The sequence below is a fragment of the Heterodontus francisci genome, chromosome 4 (assembly GCF_036365525.1).
Source record: "Heterodontus francisci isolate sHetFra1 chromosome 4, sHetFra1.hap1, whole genome shotgun sequence".
NCBI lineage: Eukaryota > Metazoa > Chordata > Chondrichthyes > Heterodontiformes > Heterodontidae > Heterodontus > Heterodontus francisci.
The window spans coordinates 186941751-186961568 of record NC_090374.1 but is presented as its reverse complement, the minus strand read 5'-3'; the positions used below and the strand labels follow the sequence as shown (position 1 = coordinate 186961568).

Genomic DNA, 19818 nt, shown 5'->3' with positions numbered 1-19818 from the left:
CATTGGTCTTCAATTTATATTGAGCTCTCTTTTTCTGGCTTGAAGATTGGCCGATTTGGAGGGCTGCACTGCCCTTGTTGCTGTCCAGAAATCTGGGCAGATGACATATGTACGCTGAGGGATGCTCAGCAGTAGGGTTGCAGTTGCTGTAGCTATGATTGAGGCTGCTGCCTCTCAAGGCAACACAACTGGCCTATACAGCCCTCCATCGAGGCAGCTCATGTGGTAGTGGATGTGGCAGAATCAGTAGCAGAATAGATTTGAGAAGATGCACACAATAAACTATCAGCAAGAGGAAGCACCAGGGCAAAAAGCATTGAGATGGATTTTCATCGGGGAATACTGTCCTCTTGTGCAGAGGTAGTGGGCGTCTAAGACAGAGGCCTGTGGATTGGTAGAAATTGGTCCTTGGGCCTCATCTCCATATACAAGGCGAGCTGCCAGATGTTATCATGTAAATCCAGAGAGGGATGGGGGGGGCGGAGTGCAGGGAAGGATGGTGGGGTGGTGGGGGCAGCAATTCTGTCAGGAGTGCAATAGATTCAGGAAGATCCTTCTCCTCCCAGCTTCATATAAAATGTAAAAGAAGATTTAATTTTTGGTGGTGTCATCAGCTAAGCCACATCCACTTTCACAAAACCAGAGTGGAACAGTCCTGAAACCTGCTTTGTTCAGTGGCCCAGTTTCTGGATGGGCATTAGGCCCCTGATTAGCAAATGGAAGAAGCCTCCTGCATTTTTACATTTTTCAGGCATCCTATGCACATGACGTTGCCCCCTGAAATTCATCCTTTTTGTGCCTGTTGAGTGGACATGTACCGATCATGTTTGGGGAAGTAAATTGGGAGCTACTTCAATTTTAGCCAGAAAGTTTAAAGGGCTCAATTTTGAAAACATAATCCCAGCAGAAAGGGCAGGACCAGTAGCAGGTCAGGAGCTGCTGCTGGAATGGGCTTTGCTGTGGCTCTTTAACTTTAGCTATGGCATTAGCTTGTGGGTTTCCCAACCAATCAGAGAGGGCAGGCAGGATGTTAAATCTTCAAAGGAGGGATTTCTAGTTAAAGGGACCTTGACATGAGTCAGTAAGGCTCGACGGCACATGGATTCCTGAGGCTGCCGCAACCACAGGAATGGAAAGAAGACTCGGGAATGCTGTTCCCCAGGTTCCTCACTCTTACTTGGAGGTCCTGCTGTGGAATCTGTGGGACTGCAGTGAGGTGATGTTTGCCAAGGATGGGAGGAAGAGGCCAGCCTGTCCAACCGTGTAGGACTTCTGGAAGAGGCCAAGGAAGTGCGAATGCAGGGGTGTTGTCCCTCCAACCTGGAGACAGTGGACCAGGAGGATCAAGGGGGGTTAAGGTGAGTGGGGTAGCACTTTCATGTGCCAAGCCCCACACCCTGACTTTTCCAGCATTCTCCTGCACAGTACTTCTCAGGACAACATACCTTGCAGGTCCACTCATTCTTCTCTCTCCAGGCACCTCACAACCCCATCAGAACACCCAACACACATGCACTTACCCTCATGCCATTGCCCGCTTGCACCCAATTCTTACAGTCACCCTGCAGAAATATTGTTCTTTCCTCCTAGCCACACAAGCATTGAAGGCTGACAGCAGGGAAGTGCAGCTGAAGGTGAGTGAAATGCAGGACAGGTGAAGTAACTTCCAAGAAGTAGGCAATCAGCAGTCAAGCAGTGAAAACTCTCTCAGAGAAGAAGTGCTGTGAGCACCAGGCTTTCACTTGGCCATGGCCTAAACTTCTTCAGTTTCACTGATCAAAGCCTTCCCAGTCTGTCAGTTTCACTGAAGAAGCTGTCGTCGTCGTGCACTTGCCTGGGAACCTGGTGAGGTGCTGACAGCTCAGGAGGTAGGTCCACTGGCTGTTAAAACCAGAATGGTTGATTAAAGAGACACGTAATTGCCTGTTTGCATAATCTAATTACTTTCCCGACAGCTCCTCGGGAGCTCCCTGCTCGCCTGCAAACCTGCCTGGATGAAACCCAGAAGAGGGCGGCATGATGTCGAGATCCCGACCCGATGTCACTTTTAAGGGATTTAGCTCCCTGCATGTACCCAAACCTGCCTTCCCTTACAGAATAGGATAGCAGCAAATACAAAGATGACCTTCCATGGTAGTTTAAGTAATGCAAAGGGAAACATTTCCAGTCACTGCATAGTGTTCATGTTCCACACGTCCTTTAGTGAAATGTACAGGTTAGATAGCTAGATATTAGCTGCACATGTGTCTGTGAACACAATTCTGCAGGTAAAGATAGGGTCAGGCAAACCATCTCTTATACAGATGAAACTCCTTCCAATTTGCAGGAAAAGGGTTCATGGATTTGGGGAAATATATTAGTATGAGTGGAAGATTGGTTAATGAACAGGAAACAAACAGTAGGGATAAACAGACATTTTCAAGTTGGCAGGCTGAAACTAGTGGAGTGCCGGAAGGATCAGTGCTGGGGCCTCAGCTATTTACAATCTATATTAAAGACTTAGACAAAGAGATCGAGGGTAATGTATCAAAGTTTGCTGACAAAACTACCTGGGAACATAAACTATTAGAACATAAAAATGCTGCAAAGAGATATAGACAGGTTAAATAAGTAGGCAACAAGGTGGTAAATGGAGTATAATGTGGGGAAGTCTGAGGTTATTCACTTTTGTAGTAAGAATAGAAAAGCAGAACATTTTTTTAAAGGCATGAAACTGGTAATTCTTGATGTTCAGAGAAACTTGGGTGTAATCGTACCAGAAACTCAAAAGGTTAGAATGCAGGTACAACAAGCAATTAGGAAGACAAAATGTCATGTTGACCTTTATTGCAAAGGGATTGGAGTACAATAATAAGGAAGCCTTGCTTCAATTGTACAGGGCTTTGGTGAAACCATGCCTGGAATACTGTGTGCAGTTTTGGTCTCCATACCTGAGGAAGCATATACTTGTCTTGGAGCTGGTACCGTGAAGGTTCACAGATTGGTTCTTGGGATGAGAGGGTTGTCCTATGAGGGGAGATTGAATAGAGCAGACCTATATTCTCTTGAGTTTAGAAGAATGAAACGTGATTTCATTGAAACATACAAGATTCTGAAGGGGCTTAATAGGGTAGACACTGAGAAGTTGTTACCCCTGGCTGGGGAACGAGAACACGGGGGCACCATCTCAGGATAATGGGTCAATCATTTAGGACTATGATGAGGAGAAATACTTCACTTCGAGGGTTGTGAATCTTTGGAATTCTCTACCCCAGAGGATTGTGGAGGCTTCATCGTTGAGTATATTCAAGGCTGAGATATTCGGTTTTTGGTCTCTCGGAAATCAAGGAATTTGGGAAGTGGGCAGGAAAGTAGAGTAAAGGCAGCAGATCAGCCATGATTGCATTGAATGGTGGAGTAGGCTCGATGGCTGTATGGCCTACTCCCGATTTCTTATGTTCTTAACCTTTGTTTATTCTGCTCTTTGACTTCCAAAAATATGGGTTTGGGACAGCATTTGGACAATTTTGGTTTCAACAATTCAAATTGAAAAGTTTGCCTTTAAGAGCATTCTTCCTGAAATGGCAGAACATGATTGGCTCTTAATGACCGTGTTATATAACTGGGATGAGTAGACCATGTGAAACAGGTGTTAGCAGTGTGAAATCATACGTGGGTTGAATTGGATGAGATTGTGTGTGCTAATTAAGTTCTCACATTCAAGGCCCCTTGAGAAATCACATGATTTATGAATGCAATGGGGAGCCAACAAAATATGGGGCTTTTGCCATTTCCCGGCCCACTATAGATCAAATCTGAATAGCAACTGTGAAATAGAAGAGTGCTGGCAGGGCCAGCTGGAACTAACATTCTTTCTAGTTGAAGGAAGGGTTTGGTGTGGCAAATTACTCAAATATTGTGGTGCTTTTTATAACCATTGATTTTGTAGGTGCAAGTACAAGTGTGACTATTCTACAAAATGAGGCCTTCAGATAATTTTATCAAAGCTGACAATTATCTTGATTTTTAAAAAATGTCTAAGAGTAAATGTTGTGGCTCTTTAATATCATCGATTCATTTAGCTAAGTATATTATTTTTGCCATCAACAGTACTATGTACTCAGATATTAATCCTGCATTAGATACTGACAAAGCAAAGATATTTTGCTATGCAAATGCTGGCTTTGGTGAATTTGTACAGAGCATATTGTGCAGCCTGAGGTGTGTAGTTGAAAAGGTCTGAAGATGGATTGAGAATAATAAGCAGGTAAATGTGGAACCCAAATAGCTTCATAGGTACTTGCTCAGCCCTGTCTTGTATTGTAACATGCAGATCAGGAAACCCCCAGGTTTGATCTCTAGCCGTTACTGAGTTTGTATGAATGAGGTCCTTTTAAACAGGAATTCTAATGTGCCTTGAAACATGACAGGTAATCAGAGCAGAATGATTTGACAGTTCAGGGGAAGGAGCTGAGCAAGCCCATCTACACATGAGATTTGAAAGCAGAAGCTTTTATTGATGTTTAATGTCCAATGTCTCAGTGAGTCACAATATATTCTACACATTTTTAAAGATTTTCTTCTGTTAAATTTTCTTTACAGCAAACATCTGTTACTCTCATGGTTACAATAGCTCAGATTTGTAAAGACACCTCATAACTTGGACCAAACTGGCTTCTAATGTGATTTCCTTGGCAAGTTGAATTCAAAGTCATTGAAAAGCACCACCATGTTCATACAAAATGCTCACAAACAAGCAATGTAATGGCGCCAATGAAGTTACAAAGCAGCGTAGCATGAATTACACATGATGTCTGGATCAAAGGGACTGACAAATCTTCAGGCTTATCTTCCGCCCCAAAGATGTGTCAACTAGATTTCCATGAAGAAAGTACCCCAATAAAAGTTCAAGTACTGAAGAAGTTATTAGGTTGAAATGAAAATTCTTTATGTAGAAGGTGCAGTATGGATCAGGGAGGGATGACAATTTCCACAACATTTGCCATCATCTTTTTCTTTTTGCTTTTTTTTTGGCCATATGTTTCCCTGTTAATATGGTAATATTTGAATCAAACATTGCGCTAATCAGGTTACAATGAGCACCCAAGCTGCTAAGTGCTACATTCCAATAACATTGAAAAATTTTAAACAAGAATCAGATGGTCCAGCTGCTGTTGGACCTGCTGTGTATTTTGTTTATCCTAAGTAATTGAGAGAAATAAGATAATAATAGAGATGGAAACTATACCTACTGTGTTAACTTTTCTTTTTTCAGATGAACATGCAGCAGGGTTTAATTTAAATGATCAGTAGCTTCACATGTGCCCCTAAGTTGTCGTTCACTTTTGCTGTGTATCTGTAAACTTCTCATGCTTATTTGATGTCTCATATTAATTTTCTTTTAAATCTGGAAAATCACACATGTAAGAACAAATGAACAATTATTCTGCATCAGAAAATGTATTTGGTGAGGCATGGTTTTGAAATAAAGGTTGAAGGTAGAGGCCCATTGTGCCAACCACACACACGAGCACGAATATCCACAAAAACAGACGGTCGATGACCATGGCAACATACTTCCAGTCTTCAATGACCTGAAAAACAAAGATTGATAAATGTAGTTCATTAGAATGTTAACACAGAAACACTATAAAGAATGTATTGGTATCTACATTCTTCCTTGATCCTTTTCATTAACAATGATGTCCACTACATCATCCAGACTTTTCCACTGATGATCCCAATCTGTATCAATCAGCTTCCTTTAAATTGCATGGCTTAAATCATACCAGGGGCCTTTTTGACTTTGGACAATAAACCAAAATGGACTGTACTGACTCAGCCACTCATTAAACATCTTTTCCATTTTCATTCCAACAGAATGGAAATGGGGAATGTTGTTTAATGGGTTGCTGATTTTGTTTGTTTTACATTATAATTTTTATTTATGCATTCATGGGATGTGGGCATTGCTGGCAAAGCCAGCATTTATTGCTCCTACCTAATTGCCTGGAGAAGGTGATGGTAAGGTACCTTCTTGAATACATCTCAATGGTTTGTGAGGCCATTTTAGAGAGTAGTTAAAAGTCACTCACATTAAAGGCCTGCTCAAGTCGGGAAAAAGAACCTGACCCGAACCCGACCGATCCACAGTGGACCCGAGCCCGAGCCGGCCTGGGTGTCCCCAATTTCGCTCCGAGCCCGACCTGAGCCGAGCCCGACCCGACCCGACCCGACCATCCCTTTACTTACCTTCCGACTGGGAAGCTCCATGAAGCTGCAGCGCATGCGTGATGACGTCATAGTGATGTCACTCGCTCACTGCGCAGACTCAGTTTCGTCCTGGACTCCCAGCTCAGGTAAGTGTTTTAACTTCAATACTTACCAACAGAGCACTTACCATGTGTGTCCGGTCCGACCCGACCCATGTCCGACCCGGACTCGGCCCAATCCAACCCGAGCCCGAAAACCAAACCTGGAAGTGGGGCCCAACCCGACACATGTCGTCGAGTCCCGTCGGGTTCGGGTTGGGTAGCAGGCCTTGAACTCACATTGCTATGGGTCTGGGGTCACATGTCGGCCATATTGGGTAAGGATGGCAGATTTCCTTCCCTAAAGGAAATCAATGAACCAGATGGGTTTTTAGAACAATCTGGTAGCTTCGTGGTCACCATTATTGATTTTAGCTTATTAATTCAAGATTTATTTGATTAATTGAATTTAAATTCCATAACTGCCCTGATGGGATTTGAATGCCTGTCTTCAAATTGTTAGTCCAGGCCTGTGGATTATTAGGCCCAGTAACTAAAACACTGTGCTATCATACCACTATCATCTAAAGATAAAGTTACATGTAGACTACTCAAAGTCATTTAACTTTGGAAAGCTATGCCACTGCAATTTAAATCATGGGAGGGCGACAGTGGCGTAGTGGTACTGTCATTGAACTAGTAATCCTGAGGCCCTGGCTAATTTCCTGGGGGTATGGGTTCAAATCCCACCATAGCAGCTCGTGCAATTTAAATTCAATTAATTAATACATTCAGTTAATTAACAAAAATCTGGAATTGAAAGATAGTCTTAGTAATAGTGCAATGAAACTATTATCGATTTACGTAAAAACCCACCCGATTCACTAATGTCCTTTAGGGAATGAGATTTGCCGTCCGTACCTGGCTCGGCCTGTTGTATGATTGCTTTAAAAGTGATGTCCCTTTAAGAACTCAGTATGCTAACGAGCTAAGTACCAGGATGTAGTCATGTGACTAGAAGCCATAGTTACTCTGCACTGTAACACCCTGGACAAAGGTTCTGTATATAGTTTGCTCTGTATTGTATGTACTAGTTTAGCTGTTCATAGACCTCCTAGAGATCTTCAAGGAACTGGAATCCACATACCTCATTGTGTTGCTTAAGCTAACACAAAGAAACTCATTACATGGCCAAATGTGATTCCAGACCCACAGCAATGTGATTGACTCTTAACTGCCCTCTGAAATGACTTAGCAAGCCTCTAAGAGCTGCCTGGTGAGATCCCAGCGGCGGCGGGAACAGGCCCTTAATTGGCTGTCAATAGGCCACTTAAAGGCCTCAATTGGCCTCTGGGTGGGAAGGATAACATTGGCCTATCCCACCCCCAGGAAGATCGGGCCTGGCAATCCTGGTGTTGGGTTTTGTGGCGGCTGCTGCCACTCCAATTTTCCAGCACACTTAAGGGGTGGCGGGGAGGATGCAGGTGAAACCAGAAATGGCTGAAGAACCTGGCAAGCTTAGGACACAGAGGTCCTGCTGAACTTAACGACAGGGCCTCATTAGCATTTTGTAGCTATGCTACCTGCCCTGGCTAGTGGACATAGGGTTGGGGGGGTGGGGAGCATACACCAGCATCTGGAGGCCACAGCCAGGGGCCCTTTGGGATGTTCCTTGGTAATTACGAGAGAGAGAGGCCATGATCAGGAGTGGGGAGGCTGAAAGCTCCTTGAGGGGCTGGGAGGAGCACTCCTCCTCCTCGTCCAAAAAGTGTGTTGCAAAAGACTTGGGGTGTGCCAACTTCAGCCTACCTTTTACTGCCGGACTTCCCGACCCCTGGGAAACATACACGGCAACCGTGAAATTTTAAGTCAACCTCCCAACTACACTGTGGGAGCCCGATTTAAATGTATTAATGAAGTGTCCGCCTTGGGATTTGGGACACTTTGGGACACTCGGATGTCACAATATCTGCCAACGTAAAAAAAGCAATGGGTATGCTGGGGTTTCATTCCCCATATTTAATGATTTAACGCCCACCTCGATTCTCTGTCACCTGTTCTGTGCAGGTGGGGCAGAGGTGGTGGGTGGGAGTTAATATTGAGGCCATAGTTTCCAGCACACTAGGATAGCATGTCAGATTAACTGCTTCAGAAGGTTGGATATGTATTTGGTAATTGCTTTCTTTTCGCCATTCATTGCACAAACCGCTAGATACTTAGGTTTGGAGGGGGTGGTGGGGAGGGGGAAGGGAAGGGGCACGGTTATCATTCACAGACAGCCTATCCCTATGTAACTGCTCTCCTTTTAGCAGGGCTTCCATAGTCTCACCAGTAAATGATGCCTTCTTGTACTTGGGTGCAAGCAATGCTGATGAAAATGACTGCTTCAACAAGCTGTACTGATCTCTGCTGCATGGATTTTCAGTACAATTAACAAGCACTGCTTGACTTTAATCAATTTAGCTTCCCATTGCATGATCCCATTGTGCAGGTCCAAACAGATGTTTTAGCATGTCTCACCAAATGAGTAAAATCAAGTATTCCTTCGCACCACTCAACTTGAGTAACATAAGGAATATTACACAACGAAAGACTTGCTTGCAGGTTTAACATAGAATAGACTCATAGAATTTTACAGAACAGGAAGTACTCTGCAAAAGCATTAAACAGAGAAATACTTGCCAAAATAGTCAAAACCATTCTAGCAGTCTAACATGACTAACCAGAGACTTACTTTCATGGAGGTGAGAATCCCTTTAAGTGCTGCTTGCTGATTCTTCCCGACATTATTTGCTGGACAGGTTAAGGGCGCATTGTTTCAGGTGCACATGGATACCAGTTTAAAAAAAGGATCCTGATTCAGGAGACACATCTCAAGTTCTCCCTTGAAAATGTGGTGAGATAACAGGACATTCTTTTTCTTGACTAAAGCTCTGCCAGTGAAAGTTCTCCAGAACTCTCAGCTGCCTCTCACAGCCCACTCTAGGCCCCATTCCACTGTAGGGGTGAGATCAGTAATTTTTTTTAGATTAGATTAGAGATACAGCACTGAAACAGGCCCTTCGGCCCACCGAGTCTGTGCCGAACATCAACCACCCATTTATACTAATCCTATACTAATCCCATATTCCTACCAAACATCCCCACCTGTCCCTATATTTCCCTACCACCTACCTATACTAGTGACAATTTATAACGGCCAATTTACCTATCAACCTGCAAGTCTTTTGGCTTGTGGGAGGAAACCGGAGTACCCGGAGAAAACCCACGCAGACACAGGGAGAACTTGCAAACTCCACACAGGCAGTACCCGGAATCGAACCCGGGTCCCTGGAGCTGTGAGGCTGCGGTGCTAACCACTGCGCCACTGTGCCGCCCCCAAATGCGACTGGTACAGATTGCACTCTGCACTGACACCAGCTAGGAAAACCAGAATGCTGTCAGATTTTTCCTAAGGCAGGATGAAGGCCTGGGAAGGGCTGGAAACAAACACTCTTCAAAATGGTTCAATGCTCCTGTAGCTATGGAACATTCTTGCCATTGATTATTACAGTCTTGGCAAGTTATGGGGGCCTTTCCATGGCCCCTGACTGAATGCATGCCGAATCTCAGCAGTCTGTGTAGCCTGGGAATGTCTCCAGATGATCCGGCACGACTTTGGAAGGTGACGGGAGGGGTCCACGGGACGTTGGGCAAAATAGGCAGAAAGAGCAAAATAGACACACGGCTAAAAATTCAATCAGGTCCTTTAATGGACATGGGGATTGTGATGCTCGATTACCCTGCACCCACTGGTATTGATGCAGGCAGCATGCAAACATTGTCCTGTCTGCTCGTCTCTATGAGTGTGGCGTGCAACCCAGTGCTAAACGCACTGCTGAGTGGCTGTATGCACAGCAAACGGCTTAGGTTCGTGTGAGGCTAGCACCAATTAAAGCTAGCTTGTGCTTCTTAAAGGGGAGGTGCATTCTCGCTGCAGCGGGTGCTGGAAGTGGAAGGGAAAGAGCAGGAAGAAACTGGAGCAATGGAGCAGCAGGCGAGAGAGAGGGCGTCTAGGTTCTTAGATGAAGTACTGGAGGCCTTAGTGCAGGATATGGAAAGGAGAGCGGTCATCTTTCTGTGGGAGTGGGAGGGATGGGGGCAGGAGGCCCTCCAGAAATAGGCTACAAAGGCAGTGGAAGCAGATAGCCACAGAGGTCAATGCCAGGAGGCTGGCTCTGAGGAACCTGGATACAGTGCTGTAAAAAGTTCAATGACCTCACACGAGTGGTCAAAGTCAGTGAATGCATCTTCAAATGCCATCTCCTACCAATCAAACCACTCTCACACTCTGCTCAGTGCACCACACCCCTTTCACATACCCATCAGCAATCTCTAGCAATAAGGACTTATGCCTAACATTCATAGGCTTCACCTGACCCTCAAATATTTACCACTGCTGCAAGGCTCACACTCACATCTTGCAGCTTCCACATACTTCCAGCTATTCAGCTATGACTGGCATATCACCTGAACACATTGCAACAAACTCACTGGCACTCCTCTCTCCTGTAGGACAAGTTGGCGCATAACAGGAGGGAATAGCAAAGAACCAGTGGGGGACCGGCACGGTTGCATGTCCTCACCCCCTTGGAAGAGATGGTCCTTGGTATTATTGGCATGGCTAGCACTGAATCCATGGCAATTGGCATCACTGAAACCATTGTGGAAAATGGTATGCTCCTGCCTCACGCACCTTCTGAAATTCCACTTCACTCTCATCCGGCAATCTGCTATGGTATATAAGCTGCAAACATGTATAAACATGCACCTCCTATTTCCACCCCCCAACACCCCCAGCCCGCACACACAATTTGCTCATTTGTTCACTCCAGCCCTCTCCTGGTGAATTTATACTTTCAGATAGCCAAAACCTGCTGCCTGGCCAGCCAGTATTATCTGAAGATGAAGGCCCAGAGAAAGAGCAAACCTCGGAGGAAGAAGCATCATCACTTGATCTGACATTCACAGCCACCAGATCATATACTGGCAGTGCATGAAAATTAGAGGGTGGTAGAGAGGCAGGATCTGCATGTGGTGAGTCATTGGGCACAAATGGGCTGCAGCAAGGCTAGGGGGAGAGGATAGCATGTGTGCCAGCTCCCTGGAGAGTGAGGTTGCAGGTGAGTTCTGCTACATGGGATTCAGATGAGGACCTCGATGGGGCAGCATACAGGAAAAGGCTGATGGGGCATGCACACTGAAATGCTTGGTGCATTGGCAGACCTGCCGGAGAGTCTGTTGTCACTGTCAAGGAGCAATGGAGGAGTCCAGTTTGGCACAGGGCTTCGTGCAGAGCTTGGAGCTCATCCATTCCGGTGTGGAAATGGTGGCCAGCTCCATGACAGCACTTGCGGACCCAGCCATTGTGCAGCATCTGATGCCGATGTCTCAGCTTCCATTGCAGCAATGACAGAAGGCACCCAATGTCTGAGTGCTGCAGCAGAAGCTCAGACTGATGTCATAAGATCTCTGCTTGTTGGCATGCAAGCCCAAACTTGGTGCCGTGCAGACTCTGACAGCTGCCATCATGGCTGTGGATACCAGTGCTCAAAGGGGCTTGCTGGGTGTCACAGCAGTCCAGCAATCTGTCCTCCAACCATCCTGGGTGAGCAACAGTGGCTCCCTGCTGCACGAACCAGCTGTCCTCTATCAGGATGACAGCATTTGTCCTCCCACCATTGCCACTCTGTAAGTGTTGTTGCCTGTCAGCTAGCCAGTCCAGACTGCTGCCACCCACACCAACTTGGTACAGTCTGAAGCCAGCCCTCAAGACCCAGAGCTGCTCAAGGACATCCTACAAGACCATCTGCAGTCCCCCTGAGTGAAAACCAGCAGCCTTCCGCCAGCCATGGTGCAGCCACTGGAGTAGCGCAGCCTCGGAGCACTGGGACAGGCAAAGGCCCCCGCAAGACAGGCACTAAGGGGAAGCACAAGGGTGAATAGTTGAGTATTGTATGTATTATTGGAAATGTTGGTTAAAGTTGTTATGGAATAGTTGTTTTGTGGTGTGTTTAATTTCAGGGCTTTGACCAAGAGGATGCTGTGATGATCCATCAGAGAGGGACTGAAAGTTGGGGAAGTGTGAAACAAAAGTGATCTAGGGATTTTTAAGGGGAACCCGAGTCTGATGAGACACTCATGGTCAACCCATCTGGAGCAATAATGTGCCAAATGCTTCCTTTCCTCCTCCTCTTCCTCCTAACCATCCTTATCCTCCTCCTCCCTCTGTGAACAGCTTCTCCCCTTTTGCTGTGTCTCCCTCCATCTCTCTGTGATGCTGCAGCCCAAGAGGAACTGCAACTATAAGCCCCCATGCCTGGGAGCAACACAGTACTTCCACTAACACTGCAGCAGCAAAAAGTAGTCGAAAGCACTTCATCTATATGTTGAATGGTGTTGTCTTTAAATACCACTGGTGCGGGTTGCTGGTGCGTTGGCTGTGTATGTTTAAGAGAGGGCATTAACAGAGCTGGCAAAATCAAAAATGGTAGGTTGGGTGCCAAATCAGTTTTTGATACTGACTGACCACTCTGCATGCTTCCGGCCTGGGATGCCCACACTATCACCCTTCAAAATATGGCAGTCGGCATGTGCCGTGCTGGAAGTTGTCGGCAGCGGATCCTCGCACCATATTTTTTGTCACCCAATTCCCATATTGCCGAAACCAGAGGTGCGACAAAGCCGAATTTTGCAGCTCTATTTTTAAAGTTACTTTTTGCATTTGTTTTTCCTCATCCAAGCAGCATCCAAATGAACCTGCATTGTAACCTCTCTAAAGCCTCTCAAATATCCTTTCTATGGTGTGGAACCCAATACTGCACACAGCAGTCAAATTATTTTATGTAGATTCATCATTAGCTCGAGATAAAGCCTATAATTCTTCCAAGTCTTTGTTTTAACCACCTCATGTATTTGAGGTACTGCCTTTAAAGTCCTGTGAACCAGTATCTGTAAATCGCTCTGCTTTTCCATAGCACTGAGCCGAGTTACATTCAGAATTTAATTACTGCTGTATTCTCATCCTCCGCCCCAAGCTCCCAGCCATCTGTTCTCTGTGCATCATCATCTGACCACCCCTCTTATCTTGCTAACTAAGCCCTTAGGGTCACATGTCCCTGCAATGGTACTTGCAAGGTTATGATGATAGATGGAGTGATAGAGAAACTGAGGGACCAGGTTCCTCTTGGTGTTCCTCCTTCACTCATTGTTGTGTGACATCTGGGAGAGCAACAAAAGAAGGGAGGTTCACAGGGGAGGTGAGTTGCTCAACAGCCTTTACACTTTCTCAGCAATGAGTTGGAGGCCCGTTTTAGGCCTGAAATGGGCAACACAAAGAGCACAGCCCATCTATGAGGGCGAAAATTTGGCCTCACGCCTTACAAACATTATTTGGGTGAGCTCCTCCACAGCCAGCTCGCCCAAATATGGCAGTGACCCTCAGGAGTGCTGTGGATCCAAGACGAGCACTCCTTCTCCTCCTAGCTGCACATCAAACTCAAGAAGAAAGAAATCTATCTGGTGGCGGATGCTTTCTCTACTCAGGGCAAGTCAATTTCCTTGTGGGGTCCTAAAACAGGCCATTGGCACCTCACTAGCGTATTCATGGCTGTTTTAGGTGGTCACCCTGGAATCACAGCAAACAATTTCTGTACAATTAAGTCCCACAAACAGTAATGAGATAATGAGCAGACAAATGTGTTTTTTAAAATGATAGTGGTAGCTGAATGGTCGAACACCTTCTATTTTGGCGATTCTATTTCTGTTTTTTTTTGTCATTGTGGTTTCCTATTTCTTGCTTCCTAAGAGTTCTGCAGCAATTTTTTTCAATTGGTCCGGATTGGGCCTCGATCCTCAATACTCAAGTTGTTCCTGACATCTCTGCAGCATTGTTACTGGAGTATGAGGTAATTTTCAGCCTCAAGGTGGGTGAGGTGAAAGCAAAGTCAGTTCGGTGGCTGTGGAATTTCCTGGAGATACTGACACTGTAAGGGTTAATTTGTCTGTATAAATAATGATTCAGCTAATCACCCGTATTTAGGTAACCTTTTGAATTCATGCTTAAGATGCAAATTTCCAGCAGTCCACAGGCAGCATTACATTAATATTTTATTAGCTCTCTTTTTATTTCTCCTTCATCATCATAACCTTTTATTTCTCTCACAGTGCAATAAAGCAGAAAGCCCATAATGTTGCTATGGAATCTTGTCCTAATCTCTTTTCACTGGAGTTGAAAGATGGGGCTTCTGCAGCCTCCTAGTGTTTTGAATCTATGTTATTTATCAAGTAGTCAGCAGCAGTTCCTTTCAGAATACGCTTTAAAAAAAATGTTAGGTTGGTAATATATTGGCTCCCAATTCCAGTGGGTCTGAAGAGGACAGAAAGCGGGCGCCTTGTCCACCAGAGGGCTGGAATGTAAGTCAGACCCACTTCCCCAAGGAATCTGTCCTGTGCAGAAAGAAAAGGAAGTTCTGATCTGCATCAATATCATTGGGCGCGGGGTAATCTAGCATCCCCATGTCCATGAAAGGACCTTATCGAATTTTTAGCCCTGTGTCTATTTTGATATGGGCAGCACAGTGGCGCAGTGGTTAGCACCGCAGCCTCACAGCTCCAGGGACCCGGGTTCGATTCTGGGTACTGCCTGTGCGGATTTTGCAAGTTCTCCCTGTGTCTACGTGGGTTTTCGTCGGGTGCTCAGGTTTCCTCCCACATCCAAAGACTTGCAGGTGATAGGTAAATTGGCCGTTGTAAATTGCCCCTAGTGTAGGGAGGTGATAGGGAATATGGGATTACTGTAGGGTTAGTATAAATGGGTGGTTGTTGGTCGGCACAGACTCGGTGGGCCGAAGGGCCTGTTTCAGTGCTGTATCTCTAAATAAATAAAATAACACAGTTTATAGAAGTGTTTAGAATGATAAAAAGGTGTGGGAAACTTCTCCTTTAACTCTATTCACTTTCTCCAAATAAAAGGTGTTGCTGTGGGTAGCCGCAAGGGTCCTCTCTCTAGCAGCCTTTTTGTCGGATACATGGGACATCCCCTGTTCCCGACCTACTTGGCCCCCCTTCCTCACCTCTTTTTCCAGTACACTGATGACTGTATCTGTGTTGTTTCCTGAACTGGAAAATTTCATCAACTTTGCTTCCAATTTCCATCCATCTCTCACCTTCACGCGGTCCATCTCCGACTCTTCCCTTCCCTTCCTCAGCTTCTCTGACTCCTTTTCTGCGGATAGCCTATCAACAGATATTCACTATAAGCCCATGGACCTGCACAGCTACCTCGACTAAACTTCCTCACACCCTGCTTCCTGTAAGAACTCAATTACATTCTGCCAGTTTCTCCGTCTCTGTCGCTTTGTTCTGTTGATGCAACTTTCCATGTTAGGGCTTCTGACATAGCTTCCTTTTTCCTAAAGTGAAGACTCCCCCCCACTGTGGTTGACAGGGCCCTCAATCATGTCTAACCCATTTCCCGCATTTCTGCTCATACACCTTCCTCTCCCTCCCAGGACCATGATACGGTTCCCCTTGTCCTCACCTTCCACCCCACCATTCTCCGTATTCAAAGGATCATTCTCTGCCATTTCCGCCACCTCCAATGTGATGCCACCACCAAACACATCTTCGCCTCCCCTCCCCTTCCAGAATTCTGAAGGGACTGTTCCCTCTGCGACACCCTCCACTCCTCAACCACCCCCAATGCCCCCTCCCCTTCCCATGGCCACTATTCATGCAAGTGCAGGAAATGCAACACCTGTCCTTTCACCGCCTCTCTCCTCACCATACAAGGCCTCCAAACATTCATTCCAAGTGAAACAGCAATTTACATGTACTTCTTTCAATTTAGCATACTGTATCCGGTGTTCACAATGTGCTCTGCTGTACAGATTGGGAGACTGCTTTGCGGAACACCTCCATTTAGTCCACAAGCATGAGCCGAGCCTCCAGTCGCATGTCATTTTAATTCTCTCCCTGACTCTCATGCTGACCTCTCTGTTGTTGGCCTCCTGCAGTGTTCCAATGAAGTTCAACATAAGCCCGAGGAACAGCAATTCATCTTTTGATTAGGCACTCTACAGCCTTCCGGACTCAACATTGAGTTCAACAATTTCTCTGCCCCCATTTTGTTTCCTTTACCTCTGCAGGTTTCACTTTTACACTCGTTTTCCCCTTCTTAATACTTTCGGACAGCAGCTATTCATTGGTCTGCCATTCAGGTCTCTTCTACACATCTCTTTGTTTCTTCATTTGCCCCATTACCACTCCCTTTGGCCCTGCACTACCAACTCTTTTGTAATTTAATCTCTCCATCTTCCACTCTATCACAGACCTTCCCTTTTGTTTTTGTTCCACCCTTCCCTCTTTCACTTGCTTAAAACCGATTACATTCTAACTTTTCCCAGTTCCGCTGAAAAGTCACAGACGTGAAACATTAACTCTGTTTCTCGCTCCACAGATGCTGCCAGACCTACTGAGTATTTCTACCTGTTCTGTTTTTTATTTCAGATTTCCAGCATCCACAGCATTTTGCTTTTGTATTAGTGGTTGATTCTTAGAGGTTGGCAACAGATGTTAGGTAGGAAAGAAGAACGAATTTGCATTAATAAAATGCCTTTCAAATCCTCAGAGCATCGTAAAGCACATTACAATGAATTAATTACATTTGAAGTGTAGTTAATATTTTGCAGGGAAACACGGCAGCAAATTTGCACACAGCAGGGGAGGGAGATGGAACGGGCTTCATTAAAGGGACACTTAAATATTGCATGCATGATGAGGTCAGGATTGCTGTGAGTGCAGGTGACCATCCACAGCTCAGGTGGAGAAAATTCTCAACGGGAATGAGCACTGACACATTTTCCTACATCACCAGAATGAATCTCTCATGAGACTTAGGAAAATAGGAACATTGGAACAGGAGTAGGCCATTCAACCAGTCGAGCCTGCTCCGTCAGTCAATTAGATCATAGCTGATCACCTACCTCAACACCACTTTCCCGCGCTATCCCCATATCCCTTGATGTCATTAGTGTGCAGATATCTATCGATTTCTGTCTTAAACATGCTCTATGATTGAGCTTCCATAGGCCTTTGGGATAGGGAATTGCAAAGATTCACCACCTTCTAAGTGAAGAAATTCCTCCTCATCTCAGTCTTAAATGGCCTACCCTTTATTCTGAGACTATGTCCCCGGTTCTAGACTCACCAGCCAGGGGAAACATCCTATCTACATCCACCCTGTCATGCCTTGTAAAAATTTTGTAATTTTCATTGAGATCTCTCATTCTTCGAAACTCTAGATAATACAGGCGCAGTTTCCTCAATCCCTTCTCATAAGACAATCCCGCCATCCCAGAGATTAGTCTGGTGAACCTCCTTTGCACTCCCGCTATGGCAAGTATATCCTTCCTTAGATGAGGAGACCAAAACTGTAAACAATACTCCAGGTGCAGCCTCACCAAGGCTTTATACAATTGCAGCAAGACTGCTTTACTCCTGTACTCAAAACCCCTTGTGATGGAGGCCAACATACCATTTGCCTTCCTAATTGCTTGTTGCACCTGCATGCCATGATCTTATTGAATGGCGGGGCAGGCTTGAGGGGCCAAATGGCCTTCTCCTGCACCCATTTCTCAACTTAGTGACTCATGCATCATTTGTATAAGGTAGTTACATCTGAAATGTTTATTAACTTACAGTTGTAATTTTTAGCTGAACAGCAGCACTCTGACCTCCTGAATCAAAATCATAGGTTCCAGCCCCATTCTAGAATTTGAGCACATCTAGGCTGAAACTTGGATCTAGTACAGAAGGAGTGCTACACTCTCCGAGGTGTCGTCTTTCAGATGAGATGTTAAAGTGGGGTCCCATCTGCCCTCTCGGGTGGATGTAAGTGTTTCTGTGGCACTGTTCAAAGAAGAGCTGGGGTGTATTCCCATTCCTCGGATGGTGATGGCAAACACGAGGGGACATAGCTTTAAGTTGAGGGGTGATAGATATAGGACAGATGTCAGAGGTAGTTTCTTTACACAGAGAGTAGTAGGGGCGTGGAACGCCCTGCCTGCAACAGTAGTAGACTCGCCAACTTTAAGGGCATTTAAGTGGTCATTGGATAGACATATGGATGAAAATGGAATAGTGTAGGTCAGATGGTTTCACAGGTCGGCGCAACATCGAGGGCTGAAGGGCCTGTACTGCGCTGTAATGTTCTATGTTCTATGTTCTATGAACAAAAACACCCAGGTTCCTTTGGACATCAACACTTCCCAACCTCTCACCATTTAAGAAATACTCTGTCTTTCTGCCTTTTCTATCAAAGTGGATAGCTTCACACTTCTTCACATTATATTCCATCTGCCATGCTCTTGCCCATTCAATTAGCCTGTCCCAGTCCCCTTGAAGCCTCCTTGCATCCTCCTCATAACATACATTCCCACTTAGTTTTGTGTCATCAGCAAATTTGGAAGTATTACATTTGGTCCCCATATCCAAATCATGTGAACAGCTGTGGCCCTAGCACTCATCCATGAGGTACCCCACTAGTAGCAGCCTGCGAGCCTGAGAATGACCTGTTTATTCCTACTCTCTGTTTTTTGTCAGTGAACAAATTCTCAATCCATGCCAATATATTACTTCCAATCCCATGTGCTCTACTTTTGTTTACTAACCTCCTGTGTAGGACCTTATCAAAAGCCTTCTGAAAATCCAAATACATCACATCCACTGTTTCTCCTTGCTCTATGCCACAAATAACATCCTCAAAAAGCACCAACAGGTTTGTCAAACATGATTTCCCTTTCATAAATCCATGTTGACTTTGCCCATTCATATCATTATTTTCTAAGTGTCGTGTTATCACATCTTTCATTATAAATTCTAGCATTTTCCCTACTACTGATGTCAGGCTAACAGGTCTGTAGTTCCCTGTTTTCTTTCGGCCTCCTTTCTTAAATAGTGGCGTTACATTTGCTACCTTCCAGTCTGCAGGAACCTTTCCAGAATCCATAGAATTTTGAAAGATGCCCACCAATGCATCCACTATCTCTATAGCCACCTCCTTCAATACTCTGGGATGTAGCTCATCTGATCCAGGGGATTTATCAACCTTCACCTCTGTTAATACTAATTTCTTTCAGCTCCTCATTTTCACAAGTCCCTAGGTTCCCGAGTATTTCTGGGAGATTTTCTGCATCTACCTCCATGAAGACAGACACAAAGTAATTGTTTAGTTTCTCTGCCATTTCCTATTCTCCATTCTAAATACTCCTGTCTCCGCCTGTAACGGACCCACAGTTGTCCTTGCTAATCTTCTCCTTTTCAAATACCGAAGGAAGCTTTTACAGTCCGCATTAATGTTTCGCACTAGCTTGCATTCAAATTCTCATTTCCCTTTCTTTATCAGTTTCTTGGTCATCCTCTTTGCTGGATTCTTAGTTGCTCCCAATCTTCGGGCTTACCACTTTTTCTGGCAACCTTGTAAACCACTTCCTTTGATCTAATACAATCTTTAACTTCTTTTGTTAGCCACAGCTGATTCATCTATCCT

The 19818-nt window shown here is 45.1% G+C and overlaps 1 protein-coding gene across 1 annotated transcript in view; it reads right to left on the bottom strand.

Annotated features, from left to right (window-relative positions):
* Positions 1-5420: 5420 nt before the first annotated feature.
* The window catches only part of LOC137368856 (neuronal acetylcholine receptor subunit beta-4-like), a 65439-nt gene continuing 51041 nt past the window's right edge, over positions 5421-19818 (bottom strand). Inside the window, exon 8 of the mRNA XM_068029062.1 lies at positions 5421-5573. Coding sequence (XP_067885163.1) covers positions 5421-5573 — 153 coding nt within the window. The remainder of the gene's footprint in view (positions 5574-19818) is intronic.